The sequence below is a fragment of the Pan troglodytes genome, chromosome 11 (assembly GCF_028858775.2).
Source record: "Pan troglodytes isolate AG18354 chromosome 11, NHGRI_mPanTro3-v2.0_pri, whole genome shotgun sequence".
In the NCBI taxonomy this organism is placed as follows: Eukaryota; Metazoa; Chordata; class Mammalia; order Primates; family Hominidae; genus Pan; species Pan troglodytes.
In genome coordinates, this window is record NC_072409.2 from 112,575,728 (window position 1) to 112,602,886 (window position 27,159).

Consider the following 27,159-nt stretch of genomic DNA (forward strand, 5'->3'; position numbering starts at 1 on the left):
TTCACCAACTATTCAAGATGTATTATAATTGTCATACAGACCTAAACCATGATTTGTATCTAAACTTAATTGCTTTGGATCCTCACAGTAACCCTTTTGATAGATTAGATATCATTTTTATTTTATACACAAGGAAATCATTGCTTAAAGAAATAACTGACTACCCTAATATCCAGTATCAGCACAAGAACCTCTTAATTTCAAATTAACCAATGTTTCCACCTCACCGTATTGGCCACCATGAAGGAAACCAGTTGAGAATCTGAATTAGTACTAAGCTATGTGCTACCACCTGTGTATTTCATAAATCCTGAGAGCAAAATGAAAGAAATAGTCTCTTGTGGGATAAAATAAGTTACGGAAGACCTTTTAGAGAAACTCATTTTTAAAATATATATTATAGTTGTTCATATTTCGGGGATACATGTGTTATTTTGATACACATATGCAATATGTACTGAACCAGTCAGTGTAGTTGGGATATCCATCACCTCAAACACGTATCTTTTCTTGGTGTTAGGAACATTACAATTCTTCTAGCTATTTTGAAATATATCATAAATTATTGTTAACTACAATTTCCCTACTATACTACCAAATACTAGAACTTGCTACTTTTATCTAACTGTATTTTTGTATCCATTAACCAACTTCTCTTCATCCTCACTTCCTCATTTCCCTTCCCAGCCTCCGGTGAAATTCGGTTGTAATATAAGCTATTAAATAAAAATTCTCTCTAAATACTGCTTTCCTGCGTGCCACACATTTTATGTTGTGTTTTTATTATCTTTAAATTCAAAATATGTTCTAATTTCTCTTGTAATTGTAGCTGCAAAAATAAAAATATTATGTTGTTTAAAAATTTAGAAAAGTAGAGACTCTAAATTTTTAATTAGGCCTCAGAGGAAATAGTGGATTTCTATTGGTTGATGAGATAATTTATGTAGAGAAAACAATATAAGCGATGAGAAGGTAGCAAGAATGTACAAGATTTTAATGGATGATTATAAAGGAGCAGAGAGGCTATGGTTGAAAATATCTATCAAGGTTTACATATTATTAATGAAATGATTTTGTGTCCTGGTTATTTTGTTTTTATCTAAAATGTGATTGGGATGCACTTAATAATTTAAACAGAGGCATTATATTATGAAAAAAGTGAGTATTTTTGAAATTGCCAAAGATCTGTCTCCTACTATTAAATATAATATTTGTATTTTTTTTCTATAGATGCTTTGTCAGGTTAAGTAAATTTCTATCCTTAGCTTACTGAGTGTGTGTGTGTGTGTGTGTGTGTGTGCATGTGTGTATGTATGTGTGTGTTTAATCATGAATGGACATTGAGTTTTGTCAAATGCTTTTCTGGCATTTATTGAGGTGATCATGTGTTTTTTTCTTTTATATTGTAAATATGGTGGATTGTATTTGTGGGTTTTTAAATATTAAACTGGCATTGCATTCTTGGGTTAAACCCTACCTGATTATGATTTATTGTCCTGTAAATATATTATTAGATTAGAACTACTTATATTTTGTTAAAGATTTTTGCATTTAGGTTTATGAGAGACATTAGTTTGTAGTATTCTTTTCTTGTAATGTCTTTTCTAGTTTGGGTCTCACTTTTAGGCTAGCCTCATAAAAACAGTCGGGAGAGGTTCTGTTGTTCTCTGTTTTTTAAAACATTTGTGTTAGATTGGCAATTTTTTTCTTCTTGACATGTTTCCTACAGTTTACCAGTGAAACCATCAGGGCCTGGAGTTTCCTCTGCGGGAATAAATTCAAGTTTACATATATGATTTGGGATTGGGTATTTTGGGGCCAGTTTTGGTCATTTGGGCCTTATATAAACTTTGTCCATTTCATCTTAGTTGTTGAATTTATGGACACTACGTTGTCTTTATTATCACCTTTTTAAAGACGTATAGTGACGTTTCCCCTTTCATCCTTGCAATTTGTAATTCATGTCTTCTTTTTCTCTTTGATAAGTCTACCTTGCCGTTTCTTGTTTCAATTATTTTTTTCTGTCTTCATGTTTTTATTTCTTTTATTAACTTCTTTCCTTCCTTCCTTCCTTCCTTCCACTTATTCTAGATTTGATATATTCTTCAATTTTTAACACAAAGTGGAAACTTAGGTTATTGCCTTAGATTTTTTTCCCCCTAATATATATATTTAAAGTTATAAATTTCCCTCTATGCGAGGCTCTGGCTGCACTCTGAAAATTATGATATATTTTCAGTAACATTCAATTCAATACATTGTCTAATTTCCCTTGTGATTTCTTCATGATATAAACCAGAGATTATATTAATAAGTATATTGTTCGTTTTACAAATATGTTGGACTTTTTAAGATATCTTTTTGTCCTCGATTTCGAATTTAATGTTTTTGGTTAGAGAGCATGCTCTGTATTGTTTTAATACTTTCAAATTTGTTGGGGCTTGTTTTATTCCTCATTTATTCCTGAACTTTCATGATGCATGTTCATGTGCATCAGAGCATGCCTGTTCTGCTGTTGTTACATAGATTATGACGTGAAAGTCCTTTTGGTTAAGTTGATTGATAATTTCTGTATTCTCAATGATTTTCTGTCTTTTTTGCATATCAACTATGGAAAAAAGAATGCTGAAGTCTCCAATTGTAACTGGATTTTTAAATTTTCTTCTTTCCCTTATATCAGTTTTTGCTTCATGTCTTCTGAAACTCTGTCTTTAGGAGCAAACACATGTAGGATTTATTATTTCTTGATATTTTTCTTAATGAAATATTTCTCTTTTTCTCTGGTAATATTCTTTGTCCTGAAGTCTACTTTGACTGATATTAATATAGCCAGTCCATTTTTTTCTTATAATTGGCATTTGCAAGATTTATCTCTTTACATCCTTTTATTTTTAACCTGTTTCTGTATATTTAAAGTGTGTTTTGGTGGATAGCATATAGTTGGATCTCACCCATTTTTACCCACTCTGACAATTAGGATATGAATCTTGTAGATTCCAGGTAATTATTGATATGGTTGCATTTAATTCTAGTGTCTTGTTATTTGTTTTTTATTTGTCCCATCTGTTCTTTATTTCCTTTATTTTTGCTTTCTATTAGATTTATTCAGTGTTTTCTAGTATGACACTCTATCTTCATTATTTTTTTCTTTAGTATTCAAAGATTTTAAAAATATGTATTTATCAGTCTGTGTTCAACCAATAATTTACCACTAAATATATATGAATATTATAAAAGAGTATTTTCAATTCCCTCTTCTGTCCTTTGTGCTATTTTTGTCATTCCTGCATTTCACTTCTACATATGTTGTAAGCCCCACTAGGCATTGTTATTATTTTTGCTCTACATAGTCAGAAAAGTAAAAGATAAGAAAACAAAAAATCCCTATAACTTTTTACAGAAAAGTAAAAGATAAGAAAACAAAAAATCCCTATAACTTACCTGCAAATTTATTATTTCTGATGTTTCTCATTTCTTTATGTAGATCTCAGTTTCCATCTAGTATTCTTTTTCTTTAGTCTGAAGAACTTCTTTTGTCATTATCTTCATTGGCTGTCTGCTGGAGAAGTATTTTTGTTTGTCAGAAAAAGGATCCTCTCTTCATTTTTGAAGGCTATTTCACTGGTTATGGAAATTTAGTTTGAAATATTTTTTCTGTCACTACTTTAAAGCTGTTATTTTTTTGTCTTAGACTTGCATTATTTTTGACTGAAAAGTTTTCAGTCATTCTAATATTTGCTGCCTGGTATCTATCTTTTTTTGTCTGCTTAATTTTTTTCTCTTTATTACTGGGTCTAGCATATTAATTATAATGTACTTTGGTTTAATGTTCTTTATTCATTTTTTAAAATGTTTTTTGGTAGAGATGGGGTCTTGCTGTGTTGCCCTGGCTAGGCTTAAATTCCTGGCCTCAGTTGATCCTGCAACTTTGGCTTCTTTGTCTGTACATTGATGATGTTCTTCTGTTCGTGTTTATCATTTCAATCAAATTTGGAAAAAGAGATCTACCACTCTTTATTCAGTATGTTTTCTGTTACTTCTCTGTCTGGGACTACTAAATACTGTCCCCTAGTTCATTGATACTTTATTTCTCATCATTTCTTTTTTGCCTCTGTTCTTCATGGTAGGTAGATTTTATTGCTAAGCTTTCATTTTAAGTGGTATACATTTTCATTGTATTATCTGCTTTTAATCCTAATCAGTGAAATTTTAATTTTACATATTGTATTTTCCTACTCTTCAAATAGTACTTGGTTCTTCTTTGTAGCTTCTTTCTTTTTTTCTCATCACGTTCATGTTTTCCCTTAAATCATAAGTCTATTCATAATAGCTGTTTTAAAGTTTCTGCCTGCTAGTTCATTTCTATCATTTCACGGTCTGTTTCTATTGATTGATTTTTCTCCTGATTACAGGTCACACTTCCCTGCTTCTTTATATGTCTAATTTTGTTATTTATTGTATGCTAGGCATTATGATTCTTATGGTATTGTAAGTCTGGATTTTGCTGTCTTCCTTTAAACATATTACATTTTGTTTTGGGTAGTCAGTTACACTGCTTGTAATTCAGATATTGTCAAGACTTGTTTTTTAGCTTCATTAGGATGAGCCTAAAGTTGTCTTTACTCTAGAGCTAGTACAGCCCTACTACTAAGGCTTTACCCCTTCTGGTATATCTACAGAGTGCCCTAGGTGTTCACTACAGTCTTACCACTATGGGTAATCACATCTTAAACCATCTCTGCACCTTACACGTGTGCAGTTGAGAAAATGATGAGAGATTCTCTTGGGTCTGTTGCTGTCGTTTTCTCTATTGCCTTCTCTAATACTCTGCTCCCACATTTCAGCTGCCATTAAACCTCCCCATTTCTTTATTTTATTTTATTTTATTTTATTATTATTATACTTTAAGTTTTAGGGTACATGTGCACAATGTGCAGGTTTGTTACATATGTATACATGTGCCATGCTGGTGTGCTGCACCGATTAACTCGTCATTTAGTATTAGGTATATCTCCTAATGCTATCACTCCCCCCTCCCCCTACCCCACAACAGTCCCCAGAGTGTGATGTTCCCCTTCCTGTGTCCATGTGTTCTCATTGTTCAATTCCCACCTATGAGTGAGAACATGTGGTGTTTGGTTTTTTGTCCTTGCGATAGTTTACTGAGAATGATGATTTCCAATTTCATCCATGTCCCTACAAAGGACATGAACTCATCCTTTTTTATGGCTGCATAGTATTCCATGGTGTGTATGTGCCACATTTTCTTAATCCAGTCTATCATTGCTGGACATTTGGGTTGGTTCCAAGTCTTTGCTATTGTGAATAGTGCCGCAATAAACATACGTGTGCATGTGTCTTTATATTTCTAATCTTTGTTTCCTTATCTCAGTGAGACCATCATTCTGTCCTAGTTTCTCTGTTCCTGTTCTGCAATGTGGAAAATGATTCTAGGTCAGAAGCCAGGATCATGGCAGGATCCACCTTGTTTGTGTCCATTCTCTTAAGGAACACCATCTTATGATGCCTTTTGTCACATGACTGAAAACATCATTTTACATGTTTTGTCAAGTTTTCTATTTGTTTCATGTGGCAGGGCATTTCCCGTAGTATTTACTCCAGCATGGCCTGAAGTGGAAGTCTTATAAACTTTCAATACGTTTTAATATGATGTGTAAGGTGCTTAATGTGTAAGGTGCAGAGAAGTTTAAGATGTGATCAGCCATAGTGGTAAGACCTTAAGTATGATTTTATGTTTGATATGATTTTAATATGTACATAATATATTAATTCATTTTCACTTAAAAAAATCAAAGAGCAATATAAATATGCAGAATAAAAGATGATAGTTTTTTCACCCCCTCACCTCTTTTCATGTCACTCAGCAGAGTTACCATTTTTAGAAGTTTGGTGTATATCCTTCTATTCTTGTTTATATGAATTTGTATACACATACGAACGTATATGCTGATATGTATATATATATGCACACACACATACGCACATTTTGTTTATGTTTATATATTCATAAATTTATTTTTGTAAACACAAAGCTAATCATACTGTAAGAATAAGTATTGTTCCACAACATACTTTTTAAACTTAGTAATATGTATTGGCAATCTTGCCTAAAATACATGTATATCTTACTTTATTCTTTTATATCAGCCATGTATTCTATGGAATGGTTGAACTAAAATTCACTTCATAATGTCAGATTTCATCATCATTAAGGTTTTCCTTTTTCTTATAAATTACGTATTTTTTGAAATTTTTTTGTACAGCAACTCTTCAGATATTGAGTTTTCTTGTTGAATAAATTCACAAAAATGTCAAATGATATGCCTGTTTATAAATTACCTTTAAATTGCCTAAAGAACCTATTTATATTACTACTAACTATATGTAAGCATGCTCGTTTTCTTAAAATATTGTCTTTAATTAATATAATCCCTTTGGTAATTTTTATAGTTCTAGAGAGTAAAAAGTAGTTTTCTTTTCATTTGAAGTTATCTGATTATGTTTAATGTTGAGCTTTTAACATTTACATTTATTGTTCATCTATAATTTTAATTTTGTGACCCACCCACCTATGTTCTAACGTGTTTTAGTTCTTTTTTTATTGATTCATAGGGAGTATTTATATATGTGGGATACTATACCTCATTAAGTATGTTGCAAACTATGTATTCAATTATATGTCTAGATTTTGAACTTTGTTTATGTTGTTAGTTGTCCTAAACTGTCTTTGTTGTTGTTGTTATTGTTGTTGTTAGTTCAAATCTGACTGGCTTTTATGGCATCTGGCTCTTGAATGTTTCTAGGGAGGTTTCATCATTTCTAGTCTATAAATATTGGCATGATTTTATTTTATCCTATTCATTTTTATATTATTTAATTAAACTAGTATATGTTTGTATATTTACATATATATGTGCATACACACTTTAAAAAAAAGATTTTAGTTTCTTGAGAACACTTCATTTTTCTAAAGCACCTTTAGTATTACTGCAAAATTAAGAGGAAGGTACAGAGATTTCCATAAAACGCCTCGCTTCACACATGAATAGCCTCTTCCATTATAAACATTCCCCACCAGAGAGGTACATTTGTTATAACTGATGAACCTACATTGACACATCATTATCACCCAAAGTCTAAAATTTATATTAGAGTTCATTCTTGGTGTTGTACATTCTATGGTTTTGAACAAATGTATAATGACATGTATCCACCATTACAGTATCATGCAGAGTAGTTTCACTGTTCTACAAATCCTGTGGGCCCTGCCTGTTCATCTTTCTTTTCCCCCATTGGCTGGCAGCCACTGATCTTTTTGCTGTCTCGGTCATTTGGCCTTTTCCAGAATGTCGGATAGTTGAAATCCTACAGTATGTAACCTTTTCAGATTACCTTCTTTCACTTGGTCATACGCATTCAAGTTCTCTCATGTCATTTCATGGCTTGGTAGTTCATTTCTTTTCACTGCAGAATAATATTCCATTATTGGAATTAATGAAAACAATATTTCATTGTTTTGATGTGTAGTGCATTTTATTCTTCCATCCACCTTCTGAAGGACATCTTGGTTGTTACCAAGTTCTAGCAATTATGAATAAAGTTGTTATAAACGTGTTTGCCTGTTTTTGTGTATACGTAAGTTTACAACTCCTTGGGTAAATACCAGGGAACATGATTACTGGATCATATGACTAGATTATGTTTAGTGTTGTTAGAAACTACTAACGTGCCTTCCCAAGTGTCTACCATTTTCCATCCCTCCCAAAAATGAATGAGAGTTTCTATGTTTCTCACATCCCTGCTAGCATTTAGTATTATCAGTGTTCTGGATTTTGGCCATTCTAATTCAGCATTTTAGATTTTGGTATCTTATGATGGGAGAATATTTGCATATCCTTATTTGTCATCTGTATTAAGGTCTTTGGCCCTTTTAAAATCAGCTTGTTTATTTTCTTATTGTTGAGTTTTAAGAGCTCTTTGTAAATTTTGGATAACAATCCTTAATCAGATCAGTATTGCAAATATTCTTCCCCGGTTTGTGGCTTGTCTTTTCATTTTCTTCACAGTGTCTTTCAAAGTAGAAATTTTCCATTTAATGAAATCCTGCTTGTGAATTATTTGTTCCATGAATTACACCTTTGGTGTTATGTCTAAAAGGCATCACCAAACCCAAGGTTATCTAGATTTTCTACACATTTTTTAATAGGATTATCAATCTTTCTCAAAATTTTGGATGCTCATTTGTCTTCGGTTTTGCTTATTATATTTTTAACCTTGCAAACAGGTTTACAATTTTATTTAAAAGTATTTTTATCACTTCTGAATTTTGTAGTGAGGAAAATTTTTCATAATTCCAAGTAAAAAAGGAATATATTCCTTTTTTATTTTATGTCATAATGTTTCATACTTGAATGATCTTCAAATTTATTCTATATTGTTAAGTTTAGAAGCAAGGTTCAAAACAGTGTGTATAAAATGCTTTGTTTTTTCTTAGAATGAGGTGTGTATGTATTCACACGTGGGCACTTCTATACACATTCATATACATTTGCATGTATGTCTAAAAAGATATAGAGAAAAAGAAAGGCAATGAAAGGATAAACCTAAAAATAGTGAAAATGGTTACCTATGGGGGGTGTGGGGGGCAGTAAGTATGATAGAAGCAACAGGGATGAAAGGAGGATCATCTGTCCAAATATATTGCTTGTTTTATAGTTTTGGCTTTGGAACCACATAGATATTTCATGTAATCATAAAGCAAAATTAAATCAAAATTAAATACAGCAAATCCTAAAATTAAAAAGAAAATTAAATACATGAATTTAACTGTGTATCAAGCTGATGACTTATTTTAAGTGAATTTATAGTAATACAATTATACATCTCTAGGGGCATATATCTTAAGGGCAGAAAATTGAAGGAAACAATATTTGATAATCAAATATTAGTAATATGATATTTTTATTTTGAAACCATAAAATTTCATGATAAAGCAAATAAGTAATCATGTTAAAATCTCCAGTAACCAAAATTTGTATCATAAGAGCAAAGATGGACAAATACATCCAAGATATATTTAATTTGTATATATTTAAAATTCAATGAAAAAATTACTATGAATTTATGATATGTATTTTTATCCTTCAAAAAATATGTGTATTTCTAGCTTTGTTCAATGAAAAGACCTAGAAATATGAATAGCATCCTAGCAGCGAGCATTAATGGGTCCAAATTGTAGTCTTTGAATTCCATTTTCCACTAAGAAGAGCCAGGGCTTTTTTGAAGAAATGTCTGATTCCAGATCTTGAGTAGGAAATATGACATAAGCCTGAAGCATCTTGTTATAACAGAAAGTAGCAGAGTTAAGAAAGATGGTGAGGTTATGTCATAGGAACTAGTTAGAAGAGACTACCATTGGCCAACAATGGGACAATTTTAGCAAGAAAAAAAGATTGCTAGGATTGAAAATCATTAAATATGTTCAAAAGCTGAGAATCATAAGGATACAAACAAAAACAAAATAAAAAACCACACCGATCACCTCTGGAGGGTACTGGGGGATAAGTCATTTTCAGTACTGTAATATAAAAAGAATCATGTACTTATCCTATTTTTCCCATAAAAACTTTATTTCAAAGTAACTAAATAATTAATGAGAGGAATTTATTCTTTATAGAAGGATTTTGCTAATAAATGAAGAAAGAATAATAGAATTAGACTACCACAAGTTTACAACCTTTATTATTTAACATAATATCTGTAGGAAATGATCATCAATGGCTACTAATATCCTCAGGCGAAACGTGGATAGGGAACTGGATACTATTAATAGATAGACCCAGGTGGCAACATATGACTCCACTAGTCAAACTTAACATTGCAGAGGGACAGCCAGTTGTATGTCAACTGATATGGTACAATACTAAGTACACAACTTTTAAAAAATTGAACTTATTCAAGCCCCAACATATACCAGTTTATACAGCATACATGAAATAGAGGAACCTATTAAATGACATTTCAGGATGCTGTTTATCAGTCTAGATGCCAGAAATTCTCCAAGATAAATGACCCAGTTTCTTGAATAAGTAATAGGCGGGAAATAAAAAGGATGAAGGAACTTGGAGATTCAAAGAGAAAGAAAATATCAACCCAAATGCATTATTATGTAGACCATGTTTGGATCTTACTTTGAAAAAACCAATACTAGAGTGATTGGACTCATCAGGGAAATTTTAACAATGACTGAGTTTTAGATGATGTTAAGGAATAGTTAATGTTTTATATATGATATTATTGTGTTCCAGCTAAAAACAATTCCTATCTCTTAGAAATACAAATGAAAATATTTACCAGTGAAATGATATAATCTCTGGAATTCCTTTGTTTTTTTGAGACAGAGTTTTGATCTTGTTGCCCAGGATGGAGTGCAATGGCACAATCTCGGCTCGCTGCAACCTCTGCCTCCTGGATTCAAGTGATTCTCCTGTCTCAGCCTCCCAAGCAGCTAGAATTACAGGCATGCACCACCATGCCTGGCTAATTTTGTATTTTTAGTAGAGACGGGGTTTCATCATGTTGGTCAGGAGACTGGTCTTGAACTCCTGACCTCAGGTGATCCAGCTGCCTTCACTTCCCAAAGTGCTGGGATTACAGGGGTGAGCCACCGCACCCGGCCTTCTGGAATTACTTTTAAATAATCCTGTGAAGGGAATAAATAGAAAAGATAATTTATCTTGGATGACAAGTACATAGGGTTATTACAGGATTTTTTACATATTTGAGTGTTTGAAATTTTCTATTATGAATTGTTCTTAATTTTAAAAAATCAGCTTATTAAAATTAAATTGGAATAGAATTTCATAAGTCACCAAAATAAGAACTTTCTTTTTTTTTTGAGACAGAATCTCACTCTGTCACCCAGGCTGGAGTGCAGTGGCACAATCTTGGCTCACTGCAACCTCTGCCTCCCAGGTTCAAGCAATTCTCCTGCCTCAGCCTCCCAAGTAACTGGGACTACAGGCGCATGCCGCCACACCCAGCTTACTTTTTGTATTTTAGTAAAGACGGGGTTTCACCGTGTTGCCCAGGCTGGTCTTGAACTCCTGAGCTCAGGCAATCTGCCCACTTTGGCCTCCTAGAGTGCTAGGATTACAGGAGTAAGCCACCGTGCCTGGCCAAGAACTTTCATAATTTTAAACCTGAACAGTTGAAATGTGTCTATACATTTATACCTGCAGGAATGTTACAGAATTTATTCAGCATAAATGTTGTAGTTGCTCTGGAATCAGCACATGCTTATCTTGAAACCATGGCATGAATCTAATAGTTTTTCTTATCAGTCTTTCTCAAATTTATCAATAATACCAGATAAACCTTTGAGGTAGATCTAATGCTCTGTATTCTTCCTATCATACCTACCTCTTACCAAGGTCCTAATACTTGTTTTTCAGGTACAGCAGGTACAGACTGTGCAGCAGGTACAACATGTCTATCCCGCTCAGGTGCAGTATGTGGAAGGAAGCGATACTGTCTATACCAATGGAGCAATGTAAGTTTATATGTGGAAGTCTTTTTAATTCCCCCACTCAGAGAAAAATAATGTACTTTTGAACACCTCCCACTATTCCCAGATTGTTTCCTTGTTTTCAAAGTAATTTTCTACTAGACCAGAGTTATTGAAATTAAGCTGATGTTTAGAGCTTTTGTCTATATTTATTAAGAATATGCACTCATTCTCCTTTCACTTAACCCCATAGGATATTTTAAATTATTTAAAGTCTTATGCCCTTTAATAGTTCTTCCTACGTAGAGAAAAAATGTATATACCCCTTGTTAGTGATATCTGTATTTTAATGATAGCTTCTAAACTCTATGCTTTTTGTTTTAATATATGAGGTCAATTTTTATGTGATGTATTTGCATGTAAATGAATATAAAACTAGTATATTAGGAGTTTGGGATTTTTGAACATTTTCAAAATGAGATATTCCACATAAAAATGTATGATAATAAATGTTACTTTCCTATCTAAACCTGCCCCCTGCCCGAAACCAGCTTATCTCTTTTGCATCAACAATAATATAAATTTGGCCGGGCGCGGTGGCTCACGCCTGTAATCCCAGCACTTTGGGAGGCCGAGGCGGGCGGATCACGAGGTCAGGAGATCGAGACCATCCTAGCTAACACGGTGAAACCCCGTCTCTACTAAAAATAGAAAAAATTAGCCGGGCGTGGTGGCGGGCGCCTGTAGTCCCAGCTACTCGGGAGGCTGAGGCAGGAGAATGGCGTGAACCCAGGAGGCGGAGCTTGCAGTGAGCCGAGATCGGGCCACTGCACTCCAGCCTGGGCGAAAGAGCGAGACTCCGTCTCAAAAAAACAAAAACAAAAACAAAAAAAAAAACAATAATATAAATTTGTAAATTTATTTTATTTGGGCTTCTTAGCTACTTTGGAATAAGATGCAGAATGTTGTTATAAATAAAGGAACTAAGATTTATTGTAAGTCGCAAGGATTGTTTCCAAATTGGGTTTTTTGTTTGCAACCCGTTGGCTTCCTCGGTTAACTTAAAATGAATTCAGGTTCTCTCACTGACTCTTCTGCCCACCTCCCATCAGTGTTGGTATACTCCAGGATGATAACCTCTGCTGTCTTTATTCTTACTACATCTACTCTTTCCTTGAGTGATTTCATTTATTTCCATGATGTCAACCTATAAGTTCTATGAAGGCAGGACTTTTTTTTTTTTTATTCACTACTGTAATAACTCAACACCAGAAGTGTGCATGACATGTGAGTTCAGTTGTTGTTATCTATTATTATTATAACTGAAAACAGAATTCTGGTTAACTTTGTATTCGTTTTATAATTGTGACCAATGTACTTAAATATTCTGAGCTTTTTGTTATTCTTACCATGGAAGTGGAAGGAGAATAATTTCACTCTTATTGGGTTTTTGCAAGGATACAAGGAAATATATTTAAAGTACCTAATACAGAGCCTGGTACAATAATAGATGATACAAAACTGGAAGCTTTTCATTGACTCTGACTTCTTTCTTTTCTTATTATATTTGGTCACTGAATCTACCCACATCACTACTGCCTAACACTACCTCCATTACCTATAAAATAAAATCTAACTTTCCACACTGGCATTCTCCGCATTCCTACCTCCCTAGCCTTATTTTCTACCTTCTAGGCATAACCAATTTTGTGCATTTTTCCCCAAATATTCCACTTTCATACTTCTATGTTTTTGGACATGCTGTTTTCTCTGCTGAAATAGCATTCTCTGTCTTCTCTCCTTTCCTCCCAGTCTCCCTAAACCCAGTCTAGTGTGATCTTTATAGACAGACATGTCACTCCCTTCTTTGTGACATGGACCCTGACTCTCCTTCTCTGCAGTTAGCTTATCCTTCCCTTATAAAGGGCAACATTATCCCCTGACTTTTACTTACAGCATTGTACTGTGAATGCTTGTTTATGTTTCCCATGGTAGGAAGAACTCTCCCTGAATGGGAACTTGGCATTTTGTTTTATTTACATTTGCTTAGGTGATTGGCACGTAATAAAGTCAGTAAATTTCTGTTACCTTATTAAATCTATACCTCTTTACATATTTTAGACACACTGTGAATGTTTTTCACTCTACTTATTTGTTGTATAGGTCCAGGGCCCCCTGGAGCATGATTTTGGAATCTTCACCATAAACTTAAACTACTGTTGGCATTTATACCAAATGAAAAAGACGCCTGCCACTTCGACCTTTATGCTCTCAGGGAAAATAAATGGCTTTGTAGACACTGCTAGAGGTCACCCAGTTGTCAGTTGTCATTTCATCTTTGTCTGTGACAAGTAGTAATGGGCACCTGCAGGGGAATGTGAGAATGGGAGTTTGTAGCTTTCATGTCTGTTGTGGTAGAATGTGACAAGGGAAAAGGGCAGTTGAAATGGGTATTGAGAGAGTTAATTGTATAGTACCTATCACAGTTATTTCTCATTTTGTACTGGTCCCAGCTAAGGTGGAGAGATTAGTCTGTTATGTATGAAATGGAGTACCAGTTGAGCCGAAAATCTGAAATCCGAAATACTCCCAAATCTGAAACTTTTTGAGCACCAACATAATGCTCAAGGGAAATACTCATCATGCATTTCAGATTTTAGATTTTCAGCTTAAGGGTGCTCAACTGGTTAAGTATATAATGCAAATATTTCAAAATGTGAAAAAATAAAAAATTCGAAACACTGCTTGTTCCAAGCATTTTGGATATAGGATACTCAAACTGTAACCTCAGTTTATCAAAAGTGCTTTATGTATCATCTAAAGAATAGGACACACTCAATAAACATTAGTTATTGCTGTAAAATTATGCACTCATTATTTGTTTACAGTTTTTGCTACTACTTAATGATTCTAAATTCTGCATATTGTCTTGTGCATTTTTAAACTGCTTTACTGCTGATATTAGGGTCTTCCACATAATAGGTAAACATGAGTTGAATGAATTCATTCATTCATCAAACCTTAGAAAAACAGCATTTGTAAGGTAGGTTCTTTAAAACTATAGGACCCACTTAAGTGCAGAAATGATTCAAAGCAAATATCTAGTGCTAACATGTATTTTCTATGGCCCACTAGCTCAGCTGGTTAGATAATGACTAATGAGGTCTAGGTCATGAGGTCATTTGTCACAAAGTCCAATTAGCTTTGATCTGGTCTGTGTGGACTCAAACTGTATCCTCAACTCTAGCCAATAATGTCACAAATGTGCACTTTTGGTCAAGAGGGAGAAGATGCATCTTCAAAAACCTTTCATTACTATCAAGGATAATTTTTGACTAAAGGTTCTGTAGCATCATTTTTATACTTAATAAGGAAATGTCATTGTGTTGCCATGAATTATACTCAAAATTTTAGCAACTAGCGACCATAAGTATTTTTTCTCAAATAGGACTAGAAAATTTTTTTCAGCATAAGCTATTTCAGTCTTTCTGTAATTTTGTAGTGCTGACATTTGACTATTACAATTTTTGTCTCTAATGTTCATTTTAGGGTCTTTCTATGACTTCTTTTTATTTGGCACACTTCCATGTGTGTTAGGAAAGAATATTCCATATTATTCTGTTCTACCACACTGAATTAACAGCAAGTTAGTGTTTGATCCCTGACTTGGATCACAGTCAGAGTCCCACTTCTGTGTGATAATAAATGCTTTTTGCTAATGATACTTCCAGAAGATAGGGACTCTGATCTTTATCATGAACTTTTGAGCACCCAGTACATGGCCCTACAACCTGTGCATGCTTAGTAAGCTCGCTAATGCTCTTGTCACCAGCGTCCCCATGTCATGTAGCCATAATGCATGGGGTCTTACTCAAGAAGTGATGACAGCTCTCACAGATATGTGTCGTCACTTATGAAAATGTGTAATCATTATAATTTGATGATACTAAAATGTTTACCTGATTCTCCCTGTGAATATGGACAATTACTGCCAGCATAACAGGCTTAACAGTGTGGGTTAGTGAGTGAGTGTACATTTCAATTAAACAACTGAGACTGCTTTACAGCACTGTGTGTTGGAATAGAGTACCTTTTTGCTCCAGGGAGCAGGTAATTTAATTTACTTTTGCCCCTATTTATTTTATCCTTGCTTCTGTAGGAACCCATGCTACATCATTTGTGTATTTCCTTGCAGTAGTTTTTCCAAGATTTCCCAAAGGCTTGATCATCATCTTTATTTCTATAAATTCTTACTACTTATGATATTTAATCAATTAGAATACTATGATTAAACCTGCTTGGAAACACTGCATACCATGTAGAGAGAGTTCATTTCATTGGAAATTTCTTGGTGTAGCTAAGAAGTTTTTTTTTAAAATAAGATGATTTTTTTCTTCCCCCACTCTTTTTTGACTCATACTTCCCCCACTCGCTCCTACATCATGCTAGTCGAAGTGGAAATAGAGACATCATGCTGTATTATGGTCAAATTAAGAAATCTTTATTTTAAAGGATTTTCTTATATAAACCACTCTTTGAAACTTGCCCACTCTTTAGAGATAATCAGTGTTTTAAAATGCAAAAGTATGCATTGTATGGATATCTGTTCTAGTAGTCTTCCTGTTTAGATTATAGATTTCTCAACTCCAGTACATAAGTTCTCATACCATGATCCATTATACATTAGTCCCTTAAGAGTTCTGTGGTTACACAAGCAGTGAAACACTGTGTGATTCACTTTCTCTTGAGAATCCTCAATTCCTGTTACCCTTTTAAAAGCTCTGAAAAGTCCTATAGAAATGCGTAGAACCAGAGAATACTTGTACCTGAGTAATATCTAATAAAATCACATGTTATGCTTCGGGAAATGGTACACTAATATATATTGACATTGAATAATTTAAAATCCATTTTTAAAGTACTATACCTATAGTCATCTCTTGAAAATCATGTATTAATGCATTTTTGAAGTCATCTAATTATTTTCCCATACACTTTAAAAGATTAATAAGGAACCTTAAAAGGAATATTTCTTCAATCTCTTTTCTTCCTCTATAAGTGGAATATGAAATTTCGGTATTTGCAGGTGAAATTATGCTTTCTTCTTATGATTCAAATGCTGTCTCCTTAAGAGAAATGGTTACATGGAATTCTGTAATTGAGATGCAGAGGTGCTTTCTTCATTTATGCTTCTACGTATGTACAATTCTGACTGGTATAGGAGTTGATTTGTGAATCCACTTGCCATTTAGATTTCAGTAATTGTATATGTCTGGTTACATAGAAATTTCTTTTGGAGAGAGGACTGCCCTTATGTGGAAAAGACTATGGAAGGGCACCCTCTTCTCTCTCTAATACCTAAAACAATGGCCCATGATCGGTGCTCAATCTATATTTGCTGAATGAATTAAATAAAGATTGGCATTTAATGATGGGTGAAACAGGAGCCGACTACTTGGTGGCTTCAAGTACCAGGGATAAAATGAATGAAACTGAATTGAGATACTGCGGAGCACATGCCCTTCAGCCCCTTCCAAGCTTACTTGCTTCTCCACATTACAATACAATTGCCCTTATCAAGGTCATTGATGACCTTCAGTTGTTAAATCTTTCTTTTTTTAATTTTATTATTATTATACTTTAAGTTTTAGGGTACATGTGCACAATGTGCAGGTTTGTTACATATGTATACATGTGCCATGCTGGTGCGCTGCACCCACTAACTCGTCATCTAGCATTAGGTATATCTCCTAATGCTATCCCTCCCCCCTCCCCCCACCCCACAACAGTCCCCAGAGTGTGATGTTCCCCTTCCTGTGTCCATGTGTTCTCATTGTTCAATTCCCGCCTATGAGTGAGAACATGCAGTGTTTGGTTTTTTGTCCTTGCGATAGTTTGCTGAGAATGATGATTTCCAGTTTCATCCATGTCCCTACAAAGGACATGAACTCATCATTTTTTATGGCTGCATAGTATTCCATGGTGTGTATGTGCCACATTTTCTTAATCCAGTCTATTGTTGTTGGACATTTGGGTTGGTTCCAAGTCTTTGCTATTGTGAATAGTGCCGCAATAAACATATGTGTGCATGTGTCTTTATAGCATCATGATTTATAATCCTTTGGGTATGTACCAAGTAATGGGATGGCTGGGTCAAATGGTGTTTCTAGTTCTAGATCCCTGAGGAATCGCCACACTGACTTCCACAATGGTTGAACTAGTTTACAGTCCCACCAACAGAGTAAAAGTGTTCCTATTTCTCCACATCCTCTCCAGCACCTGTTGTTTCCTGACTTTTTAAGGATCGCCATTCTAACTGGTGTGAGATGGTATCTCATTGTGGTTTTGATTTGCATTTCTCTGATGGCCAGTGATGATGAGCATTTTTTCATGTGTCTTTTGGCTACATAAATGTCTTCTTTCGAGAAGTGTCTGTTCATATCCTTTGCCCACTTTTTGATGGGGTTGTTTTTTTCTTGTAAATTTGTTTGAGTTCATTGCGGATTCTGGATATTAGCCCTCTGTCACATGAGTAGATTGCAAAGATTTTCTCCTATTCTATAGGTTGCCTGTTCACTCTGATGGTAGTTTCTTTTGCCGTGCAGAAGCTCTTTGGTTTTATTAGATCCCATTTGTCAATTTTGTCTTTTGTTGCCATTGCTTTTGGTGTTTTAGACATGAAGTCCTTGCCCGTGCTTGTGTCCTGAATGGTATTGCCTAGGTTTTCTTCTAGGGTTTTTATGGTTTAAGGTCTAACATTTAAGTCTTTAATCCGTCTTGAATTAATTTTTGCATAAGATGTAAGGAAGGGATCCAGTTTCAGCTTTCTACATATGGCTAGCCAGTTTTCCCAGCACCATTTATTAAATAGGGAATCCTTTCCCCATTGCTTGTTTTTCTCAGGTTTGTCAAAGATCAGATGGTTGTAGATATGCGGCATTATTTCTGAGGGCTCTGTTCTGTTCCGTTGGTCTATATCTTTGTTTTGGTGCCAGTACCATGCTGTTTTGATTACTGTAGCCTTGTAGTATAGTTTGAAGTCAGGTAGCGCGATGCCTCCAGCTTTGTTCTTTTGGCTTAGGATTGACTTGGCAATGTGGGCTCTTTTTTGGTTCCATATGAACTTTAAAGTAGTTTTTTCCAATTCTGTGAAGAAAGTCATTGGTAGCTTGATGGGGATGGCATTGATTCTATAAATTACGTTGGGCAGTATGGCCATTTTCACGATATTGATTCTTCCTACCCATGAGCATGGAATGTTCTTCCATTTGTTTGTATCCTCTTTTATTTCATTTTTATTTCATTCTTAACTGATCACTTGTCTCTCCCCCACTAGAATGTAAGCTTCATGTGGGCGGGGACCTGGTTTGTTTGCATCCTGTTCTCTGTCTAATACCTAGAACAGTGGCCCATGATAGGTGTTCAATCTATATTTGTTGAATGAATTAAAGATTAGCATTGAATGATCGGTGAGACAGGAGCTGACTACTTGGTGGCTTTAAGTACACAGGGAAAAAATGAATGAAACTGAACTGAGATGCTGATGTGGCATTCACACAGCTTTCTTATGTGTTTTTTCCTCTGGTGAAAAACTTTCGAGACTTAACGTACGTGTGTGGTTACTCGGTTTTTCTTGTTTATAAATTTTTATCGGTGACTTCAAATCAAATCTTTTATAATGCCATTTCTGCTAAAATTGATTTCAGTCCATATTTATTTCCCTGACCTCTGTTGTCAGGGCAAGTGACTCATATATGTACTGACTATGTATATCTTTTTGGTATGCTTCAAAAACCCTTATAGCACTGGAAATTTTGGTAATGTTATCATGAGCAACTGCCACAGAATATAAAATTCCTTTTTATAACAGTAGACTTTGGGGTTTTTTTTTTAAACTCAAGTAGGCTAAAAGAATTATTTTATTTTATTTTTGAGATGGAGTCTTGCTCTGTCGCCCAGGCTGGAGTGCAGTGGTGCGATCTCGGCTCACTGCAACCTCTGCCTTCCGGGTTCAAGCAATTCTCCTGCCTCAGCCTCCTGAGTAGCTGGGACTACAGCCGCACGCCACCACGCCCAGCTAATTTTTGTATTTTTTAGTAGAGACAGGGTTTCTTCATATTGGCCAAGGTGGTCTCGAATTCCTGACCTTGTGATCTGCCTGTCTTGGCCTCCCAAAGTGTTGAGATTACAGGCGTGAGCCACCGTGCCTGGCCTAGAATAAATTTTAAAACACTTTTTCCCTTTCATTCCTGTGAAAATCGGGTTTCATAATTGTAGTATCAACTAGTACAATGGTTCTCAAAGTGTATTCCCCAGACTAGCAGCATTCACATCAACTGAGAACTTGTTAGAAATGCCAGCTTTTGGTGCCCACTCCAGTTCTACAGAATTAAGAACTTTAGGGGTGGGACCTAGCTCTCTGTGTTGCAACAGGCACTCCGGGTGATTCTGATGCACATTAAAAATGTGTGAACCACTGTTCTACCATACAGAAATAAAGAATTTAAATGCTAAGTAAAGATGTGCAGATCCTTACAAAATAATCATAGGATGGTATAAATGATTCCAGTATGCTGTACATTGTCAACATACATAGTAATGAAAATACTACACATGAAGGAGAAAACTCAGTAAGTTATTACAAGAAGTATTACTGACTTTTAACATTTATTCTTGCATTTCCTGTAGCTGTAGCGATGGCTGAATAAATGCTTTTTGTTTTCTACTTTTTGTTATAGCAGGTGAAGTTAGAAGAAATAAGTGTGTCTTTTGAATATAAGTGAAAGCAAATGTTTTATTAGTGATATTCTTTAGTGTTTATTACTTTATATTTAACCTATTCTTTTTTATTCTAATGTAATAAGGGGAGGTTTAATATCAGGTCACTTGAATTCCTTTCTGAAGTACTGTTTTCCTTTTGGCGTCTTCCACAAAATAGACATGTCATCTTTCTGGTGTATCCTTTGCCTTCAGTCTGATGAATATTCAGATATTCAGTCTTGAGAATATCTGTTTTGAAACTCAAATAAGTAACTAAGTAGTGCATGCGGTCCAGGCACAGATTTTACATATATATATGCACTTTGTTGAAGATTCCAAATAATGTAGCTACTTCTTTGCAGGGTATTGGTGGCCCATGTAAAAACTCCATAATTTGAAACTGTTTAAGGCAGAGGTTCTTGGTTTCAAGCAACAGAAACCAGCTCTGGCCTATTTAAGACAAAGAATTTATTGAAAGATATTTGTGACTCACAGAATTTCCAGGAAGTCTGGAGAATCAAGCTGGAAACAGGCAGGCACAAGTGATGTCAGGCAGCAGCCAGACCATGCACAAAACCGTAGCACAGAGATAGTGCAGTACAGGCACCACACCACACCACTGCAGCCATCCCATTGGGATGTCTGCAATGTCTGCCATTGCTACCCCTGGATACTGATCTTGTGTCCTGGCCCTACTGCCACTGTAAACATGACATGTCTCTCACAGTGTGTCACCATTTCCATTGCTTTGTGCCCCTAGCTCCTTATTTAGAGCAAGTCCACCTGGTTATTTGAGTCCTAAGTTGATTTCCTTTAGCTTGTTTGTAAGGGAGGTTGGAAAAGCCAGTACCTGGCTTTCTGAGCTATTATATTTGGAAATGGGATTTGTCTCCCACCAACATTCACAAGTTAAGAAATTGTACAAACACAGAGAGTTCAGATGCTGTATAACAAACCAAAATTCCTGTAAGTATCTCTACTTAAATGAATCTTCAACATGGTAAGAATGGACTAGATTCCTAGGCAGGGATATAGGCTATAGGTCTTTCTGGCCATAAATCACAAAGCTTAAAATTGTTGAATAACTATTTAGGATATTAGTAGTTGCTTTGAATTAAAGAATTTTAAAACCTTTGTGGATAGTAACTTTGCTGTGCTTTATATGCTGGTTTATCTGTTACAAAATATGGTGCTTGAGACATAATAATTATCTGTTGATCAACTGACAGAATCACTCAATTAATTATTGGTTGTCTGTGTTCCCTGGAATCAATCAATTAATCTCTGGTTGTTTGTGTTCTGTGGAGCCCTGGAGTTCTACGGTGGAGGAGAGGCGCAGAGGCGGCTGTACTGGGAAGGAAAGAGAGAAACAGACTCTGCTCCATCATCTGTGTCCCCCTTCAACTGGAGCATGTTCCACTCTTACCCATTTGACCCTTTGAGGTTAATATATAAATTTAATTTGAAAAGAGTCTGCGCACCACTGGGCTTCAAAGTGATTTAAAAAGTAATTAAATAATGAGAAGAAAAGAGCGTACAACCATCTTCTTACTGTTTGTTTGAATATTGACTGAAATAGTTTTCCTGGTCAATTAATTTTGGTAAGGAGTGTGTGGATTCGTGGGAAATTTTCTGAAAAAACAAGAAAATTCTACAGCAAGAAATAAAATCTTTACTAGATTTCTCCAAAAACCAAATATTACTTTCTCCTCCAAGTCCTTAGAAATAAAAACAAAAACGAAAAAGTGTAGGGCCAGTTTTTATCCTGCTCCAAAACATATGCCTAATTTCCTCAATCATATAGCAAGTTTTCTAAGAAAATTTTAATTTGCCATTCCTCTTTAAATCCAATTTACTTGGCAGTGTGTACACATTTCAAACAGAGGTAGCATAACAGAAAGAGCACCGGACTGGGACATACGCAGACCAGAGTTCCAGTCTTCCTTCATCATTTCACTCTCAGTGTCATCCTCAGAGCAAGTGTTCTTACCTCCTCACATCTTACTTTCCCCTCTATAAAAGTGGGGTAACAACTTCTAACCTGTAGGATTAACTTCATGTAGATTAAGGAAGATAATATATCCCTGTCTCTTAAAAATATTTGTCCCTGGTTTCCAAATGCACCTCTTGTGCTCTCAAACTTTTCTAAGATATTAAAAAGCTGCTCATTCTGGCTGCCTTTAGTTATTTCCTCAATCTCGTTCAATCAGACATATAATGCCCTCACTACACTGAGCAAGCTTCCAATAAGATCACCTCTTATTATTGTATCTAATTCACAGGTTCCAGAATCATCTTACATGGCCCATCTCAGTCATGGGCCCTGATTGCAACTCCGTTTTCTCATGGTGTATTTTTACCTCTCTGGCCTCAGGACTTTGTAGGTTGTCTCTCTGGCTAGAACATTGCCCTACCTCCTCCTACCCATAAGGCCTTTACCAGTATCCCAGCCCAAATCAGAATCCAAACTTCTTACAATAGTCTGTAACAGTGGCTTTTAAGCTTTTAAAACTATCATCCACCGTGAGAAAGTTAGGCATACATTTCATACTCTGGTAAGTACACACATACATACCCAGGCATTCACAGACAAACCATTTATGTGTATATTCTCTTATGATAAAAACAAAATTTCTAGAAATGATTCTTATTCTCATTAAGTGTAATAAGCACTGATGTTTTCTAGTCTAGTCTAGTCTCTTTTTTAAATGCTTTTGTGACCTATTAAAATTAATTTCATGGCCCACTACTGGATCATGGCCTGCAGTTAAGAAAATTGTTTACCCTGCATGCATGTTTAGTTTTTACCTTCCTTAACCTCATTTCTTTCTAACAGCTTTCTCATTTGTTATATCTAAAATACTTCAGACTTCTAATTTCCTTCTAAATATCAGGATCTTTCCTGTGTTGTGTGCTATGTTATGAGTTTTTGTACTGTCTTCCTAAAATATTATTCTTCTTGTTTTCCATAGGGCTGACTCCTTTTCATCTTTTAGTTTCAATCTAAAAAAAAAATCTGGCTTTCAGGGGTAACATTCCTTAACTATCCTATTTGGTATGCTCTCTCTTATTTATTCTACTTTTATATTGTATTTTTTTTTTTTTTTTGCTTTCATAGGAATGAGGAAAACTTCTAATTATCTTATTTTCTTTCTAATTTTTGCCCACTTTCTCCTTGTGTTACGTAGCCCTAGTAACAGTAGAGGTCATGTCTGTGTTGTTCCTTTTATTCTAGGTACTAGAATAGATGCTTATTAAATATTTGTTAAAAGAATGTATGCAGAGTAGCCTAAAAGCAATAAAATGTTGTACCCATGTGAGATAATGGTCACCATATCTATATTCTATCTTTATAATACAATTTATGGTATGAGATTTACATGCTATTTTATTTCCTTAATGTATCACTTTCATGCCATTGGTTGATTTTATAGTGACAAGCTTATTGGTTGGAGGACATTCAAAATCTTGGTAAAATACAAAATAAAGAATTTAGAGATACTGAGTATCTGGAATTGTGGATAAGACACCTGAAGATAAAGAAAACAGAAAAAAATTGGTTATAGCTAAGACAAATTGCCATAATCATCCTAGTGAATAAGTAAGTAGGGAATATTCAGGGTCATCCTTAGCCAAGGTGTATGCTAAGGCATGATGGGAAACAAATGGCACTAAATCACTGAATTCAATGAATCAGAGTCCTGACATTTACATAGAACCTTATAATAGAGTCAGCTATGAAGAAGCTTCTCTCGGCAAGTATACACATATCGATGTGTTCATATTCATTACTGGATACATATGCAGAACAATGGAAAGATTTCTCTTCTGCTATAGAAATAATATGACATTATTTTCATGCCTTAGTCTATGGTAATCAATACAGAACAAACAAAATGAACACAGCAGTATCATTTAAATGTGCACAGAATTGCTTGGGGATTTATCTATTTCAGGAACGTACAGTCCAGAAATAGTTAGCTGCTTTCAATCTGATATGCCAAAAATTGAGTCGTTTTCTTGAACATATGTTTAGGAAATTTCTGGAGAAAATAGTGTGCAAGCAGTAACTCATATGAAGAATATATTCAGTATACAATATAAAAGATGAGCTGATCTGAGATATCAGAATTAGAGAGTCTATTTCTAGTACCTAAAAAAGAACTGTTTATTTTTGCTGTTGGTGCTTCTTTTTTAAAATAAATTTTTAAGTATTTATTCAGGAGCTTAAAGTATTTAGACATGGAAAAAACCTTTAGGAGTTACCTGTTACTTGTGCATGACTCTGGCTTTGGCTCCAGGGACTCCAACAAGTGGGTTCATGCTTGCCTTCTTACCTTTAAGGGACAATGGCTAAGAATATTATTATTATTATTTTATTATTATTATTTTTTGAGATGGAGTTTCGCTCTGTTGCCCAGGCTGGAGTGCAGTGGTGTGACTTCGGCTCACTGCAACCTCCACCTCCCAGGTTCAAGCGATTCTCCTGCCTCAGCTTCAGTAGCTGGGATTACAGGTGCGTGCCACCACGCCTGGCTAATTTTTTGTATTTTTTTAGTAAAGACAAATTTCACCGTGTTGGCCAGGCTGGTCTCGAACTCCTGACCTCAGGTGATCCACCCATCTCAGCCTCCCAAAGTGCTGGGATTATGGGCATGAACCACCACGCCTGGCCCAGCTAAGGATATTATAATCAGCCTGTATTACTCAACCCAGTGTTTGAAAGTCTCCCCCATTTCCAACTGCAAGTGTATTTTTGTCAAAGCCAAATTCAGACAATTTATCACACTTCATTCCTTAATATAATTCTGTGCTTTTTCTCCCTAAAAATTGCTACTCTTTACCCCAGTGTGTGTTTATAGAGTAGCCAGGGCTTCTCCACAGTCGCACGATGGAGTGATGGGGATAGTTTATGGATTAGGCACACTCTTTAGTGACTTTATCCCTTCTCCTCTTCTTTGGTCATTTTTTAGCTTATGAACTGACTTTGAGGGCTATATAGAGATTTTATATATCTGTGATGCATTTATTTGCATTACTGTTCTTTACTGAGTATAATGATACAAAGAGGGCAGGCCCAAAAGCTGCAGTGATCCCTTGGGATGTTTTTCTTATGATGAGGTAGCAACTTCCACGATCATAGAACATCTAAAATTCCAATCCGAAGTGGTAAGTATCTTCTGAAATGGCCCTGCCTGTTCCATGGCTTCTTCTTTACAATTGCAAGTACATCATCTACAGGCCTCATTCTGGGTAATAATGGAGAATAGTGTAGTGCTAGAAAACAGTAAAGTAAGCTGTAAGGAAATCTCAAATAGCAACAGGAAGTTCATATGGTCCCTATTCCACTTGTTAAGCTATTCCTTAGTAGTTGTTAACATATATCATTGACAGATATAGAAAGTTATGTTCTTTTTTTTTGACATAATGGTTGAGAATATACATTAAGTTTAGATTCCAGATCCATGATTCATCAGCTCTGTGCTTTAGACTAAGTAATTCAACCAATCCAAACTTCAGTTATTCACCTTGTATGCGAAATAGGAATTATTAATATAACAGCACCTACCTCATGGAGTTTATGAAAATTTAATGAGCTGATGCCTAAAAAGCACGTAGAATAGTGTCTGCCGCATAGTAAATGGTCAGTAAATATTAGCTATATTTAGCTATTATTATGTTTTATTTGAGAAATCTACTTACTAGTAGGGGGCATCCTGAATCATCCTGCTTGGATGATGAAAAGGAAAGGGGGCACCATGTCCCGCATCTGTCAAAGTATTTATTGTTCTATATCTATTTGTACAGCTTATTTGACTATACTTAAATATCAACATCAGATTGTGCTATTTTAAGCACAGTTAAGTGGGGCCAGTGTCATATTCGGTAGACAAAAATTAAAATGACCTCATTTCTCATTTTATCTAAATTTGAAACCAACATGGCTGTTTTATTTTATTAAATAAACATATAAATAAAGAAACAAATGAGATTTCCAGTTGGGAAATATAGCAGTGATGAGAAGAATGCTACGTGTATTTTAAGTGACATTTTTCTATCTGAAAAAAAAAAAAAAAAACACAAAACATTTTATATGAATTTGTTTCTATCATCACCCCAGACTAAAATTTTTACCTGGATTTGCTGTGGCTCTTTCTGGAAAGGGCTCTTTACCCAGTGTGGAATACTTTCAGAACACTCTTATTACTTTACTAAAATATATATTGTAAATTACAAGTATAATTTATAATGGAGTAAAAGTACTTGTTTTAAATTAATCAAAACTCTTGGAGTAGTTTAGCATAATTTCTCATGTTTTAGCAAAATAAAAGATTTGTGATACAGAAATTTATGAAACTGGCTATTACGTCTACCATACTTTTAAATATTTTTATTTGCTGACTGATTAGTGTGCCAGCTATGTACCAGCAACTGTGTTATGTGTTGAGAGTACTGATGGGAGTAGGAAGACTTGAGGAAATTAACAACACATCGAGAGCTATGTTTCAGGAATTCAAAGGATGTTGGGAAAGTACAGAACATCAAACATAACAGTCCTGTGAGGAGTGGCCATAGAGGGCAAAGGATGCAGAAAATAATTTTGAGATAAGGTGCTTCCGTTGAGAGCTTAAGGATGATTAGGACAAAGGCAGGGAGGTGGAAACGAATGAAAAGGCCTTTCAGGCAGAGGAATCCTTATGTAGTGAAGCAGAAAGGCAAGAGAAAATGGCACTTTGGCAGGACCAGAAAAATGGTCAATATGATGTGAGTGAAGAGAGCATTTGATAACATGGCTAATACCAAGTCTCGAGATTATGTAGGCACAACCCCCTGATGATTTTTGTAAAGTGGACAAGAGTTTTGAACTTTTT

The 27,159-nt window shown here is 35.0% G+C and overlaps 1 protein-coding gene across 50 annotated transcripts in view; it reads left to right on the forward strand.

Annotated features, from left to right (window-relative positions):
- RFX3 (regulatory factor X3) overlaps positions 1-27,159 on the forward strand; it is a 308,560-nt gene that overhangs the window by 167,148 nt on the left and 114,253 nt on the right. For all 50 annotated transcript variants that reach the window (XM_016960369.4, XM_063787175.1, XM_054657801.2 and 47 more), the window contains 1 exon segment: positions 11,475-11,572. In XM_016960369.4, coding sequence (XP_016815858.1) covers positions 11,475-11,572 — 98 coding nt within the window.